This window comes from Sceloporus occidentalis, unplaced genomic scaffold (assembly GCF_023333645.1).
Source record: "Sceloporus occidentalis isolate IW3139 unplaced genomic scaffold, rSceOcc1.0.p SCAF_215, whole genome shotgun sequence".
In the NCBI taxonomy this organism is placed as follows: Eukaryota; Metazoa; Chordata; class Lepidosauria; order Squamata; family Phrynosomatidae; genus Sceloporus; species Sceloporus occidentalis.
In genome coordinates, this window is record NW_028317195.1 from 1258990 (window position 1) to 1262559 (window position 3570).

General features: G+C 37.1%; 1 protein-coding gene across 1 annotated transcript; it reads left to right on the plus strand.

The window, feature by feature from the left end:
• Window positions 1–1582: 1582 nt before the first annotated feature.
• Window positions 1583–2692, plus strand: LOC149277412 (atypical chemokine receptor 5-like). The gene has a single exon (XM_089502988.1). The coding sequence runs from the start codon at window positions 1595–1597 to the stop codon at window positions 2690–2692; it is 1098 nt and encodes a 365-aa protein (XP_089359114.1). The 5' UTR covers window positions 1583–1594.
• Window positions 2693–3570: the final 878 nt, after the last annotated feature.

A 3570-nucleotide genomic window follows, 5' to 3' on the forward strand; every position in this document is an offset into this window, starting at 1 on the left:
ACTGTTTGTGGCCACAGAAGGCACAAATAAACTGGGGGCACAGACAAGCTGTTTGGTGGCACTGATGAGCTGTTTGCCACAAGGATGGCACAGGCAAGCTGTTTTGGGCATATATGGCATAGGCAAGTTGTTTGGGGCACTGACAAGCTGGTTATTAGCAAACATTGCAAACATACAAACAGACAAACTCAATCGCATACAAACATAGTCACACACAGATATATTACACACACAGTGGGTTTCTTTCTGGTGTTGGCTGCAGCCCTCACTGAGCTGCATGTAGCAAATCCCTTATCAATTCACGCAAGTGACCACCAAGTGATAAAGCAGAATAAAGGTCTTTGCTTAAAAAAATTGAAGGAGACTGTCACCAGGCCCCTTACAAATGTAATGGTTTTCCCCCCCTGATGGTGGACCTTACTGGTCTAATCTCTTTGGCAGCAATAACCTTCCACTAGCTGAAGATCAGACCTGCACAAGGTTCATGGGGAATTTTGATGGTCCCTCCATCCTACTTCAGTTCGGGGTGATATTTTCATGTTAATACACCATTTTTACACCATTTAATATGCCCTTTTTACACCATACACAGTGCTGTATTGTCTTTGTGAACAACTGAACCTTTTATGAGTCCACAAAACATTTTCCCAGTAGCATTCTTGAGTGTCAAGGTTCACTTTGGCAAACTTCAGGCATGCAGAATAGCAGCCTCCACTATGGTGTCCTGCCATTGACTCTGTGTCTGTTCAATGTTTTGCATATTGGTAAATTCATGAACAGACTTAACCAGTTCCAATTATTGCTGCAAGCGATTAGTTGTTACTCTAGGGTTCTATATTTTTTGAGCATTCTGCAGTGTGCCTATGGAGTCACCTTGGCTTGACTCCCACTTCTAGGGAGATTAGCTACAGTACTAAATCATCTCCATTTCTAAACAATTCGTGTAACTGTAGACTGATAAATATGTAAACTCCTAGAGATTACTTTGTAATACTTTCCAGCTGTATGCAAATCAACAATTCATATTTGTAGAGCTTCTGAGATTTCTGAGAGGACTGGTTCAAATTACAGATGCTTCTTGAGAATTGCAAACAAAAACAAAGTTTTTTTTTTGTCAAAGTAGCTCTAAAACACCCCTTCAATCCTGTTTCATTATTTGGACTCCAGATTTGCTAATTCCTGACTCCAATAAGCTTTTGCTGAAGTGAGTAATTTAGGGGTGCACATACTTTTTGCAAACCACACTGTGAATGTTTGAAGACAAATGTATACCTAAATGCTGGTAATTCCAAAGGGTTCACTTACTTTTTTTGCTAGTGTATATGTCTACTTAATGCTGTTTCTTTTATATTAACCTAAAATTATTTATGGTTTGATTGTTTTTTTTTTTATTTATTTTTAGAATGAATAGCTTTGAGCAACATATTTGCTCCTAGTTCTGCCAATAATTGAGATACTAATTATATTTGTTTTTTTTGTATGGGGTTTTTTTCTATGGGGTTATTTGAGTAACCATTTTTCTTTTCTTTTGCAGAAATTCTCTGTCTCACTTGCAATGGCTGAACCAGACCCAGACGATAATCTCAACACAATAATGCTAAATGAGTTTGAGTTCCACAACTGGACAGACATTTTGGATTACCTGAACAGATCATTCTCTATCTGTGATATTGAGTTGGATGATGGAGTAAAACAGGTCTTCCTGTTCATACTTTATCTCATTATATTTGTTTTGGGTTTGGCTGGGAACCTTCTAGTGCTGTGGGTCAACTGGCAATCACGAAGAAGCAAAAGTTCAATCAATCTCTATATCTTCAACATGGCTGTGGCAGATCTTGGGGTGGTTCTTACCTTGCCTTTCTGGATGCTGGAAACAATGCTGGAATATACATGGCTTTGGGGTGGGTTTTTGTGTCGATTTACACACTATTTTTACTTTGTCAATATGTTCAGTAGTATCTTTTTCCTAACAGCTTTAAGTGTAGACCGTTACCTGACTCTAACATCTTCTTCTGTATTCTGGAGGCAGAATCAGCAACGCATTCGCAAGGGACTTTGCATTGGAATTTGGGTGTTGTCTGCCATATTCCCCTTACCAGAGGTCTCACATTTTCAGCTCATAGATGGTTCTGACCCTGTGTGCATGTTCATGGCACCATTTGAGATCTATGATGAATGGGCTCTAGCTGTTAGCCTACTCACCACTATTCTAGGATTTGTAATTCCCTTCTCAATAATACTCGTCTTCAGCTTGATGACTGCCTACTACATCAAGTATTCTGGCAGACCAGAGAACAGTAAACACTGCCGGCTCATCTATGCCTACATATTGACGTTCCTTATCAGTTGGCTTCCCTACCATGTGACCTTGATATTACTGACCCTACATGGAAGCCACATCAACCTGCACTGTTTTCTTGTTCATATTCTTTACTTTTTCTATGATTTGATTGACTGCTTATCACTTACTCACTGTGTGGCTAATCCAATTCTTTATAATTTATTGAGCAAGGACTTCAGGGGCAAGTTCATCAATGCAGTGGTTAAATATATACCCAAGGAAAAAACAGATGGTACAAGCCCTCAGGAAGACTCCACCTCCACCACTGATCACTCTGTTGTAATCACAAAAGAAAGTGTCCCACAGGCAAATCAATCTGACGTAATCATTCTGGAAGGAGGGATAGCGTAGTCTAGATGGCGTGTTTGGTTTAAAGAACTTAAAAAAGAAATACAGTATTTTGATACAGCATTTCCTCACGTGAATATTCTGTACTTTTAAAATGTATGCCAATTACAATACTGTGAACAAGACTATGAAAAAGCTTTTGAGTAATCAAACATAAGTACCTCTGCCATCAGCTTTAGATATCAACTGGTTCAACTCCTATTTCGATATGTACCAATGAATGCCCTTTAAATCTCAGTAAAGTCAAATAAAATTATTGAGACAGTTTTCATACCCATTACAGCTCTGTTGTAATTTCCTGAAATATTGTATTGTAAGAATAATTGCGTGGAAATCAATGACTAAATACATAAAACTATTATCTGAAGATACAAAAGTCTCAGGTGACATATATCCTGTTAAAGAAAATGTTGTTTTCAAATTCATGCTGGGAACAATCAGACTGGATTATTAAAATAACTAATGCTTAGCCATGGAAACTTGTTATAAAGGCACTGTTCTGTTGCTTTGTTGTTCCTTTGTATTTTTTTTTTTATAGTTTTATGAAAATGCTTAATAGGCTATTCATGTTTTAGAGCAACTTAAATCCAGTTTTTTTTTGTGTTTTCATGAGAACTGTGGCCCAACATACCATGGAAACCCAAATTTGCTAAATTGACAATCAATTGATTCTGATAAACTGCATAGAGCCTCAATGCTAAAGTACATCAAAATTGCCTATACTACTGATCTTCATTCATTTATATGTTTGAACTGCTGAGTACCTTTTGTAAAGTATATTTTTTCCATATAATTGCAAAAATATAACATATAAACATCACAGGTTTATATATGTTTACAAATATTTCTGTAAAAATATGACACAATGTTTTTATGTTAAG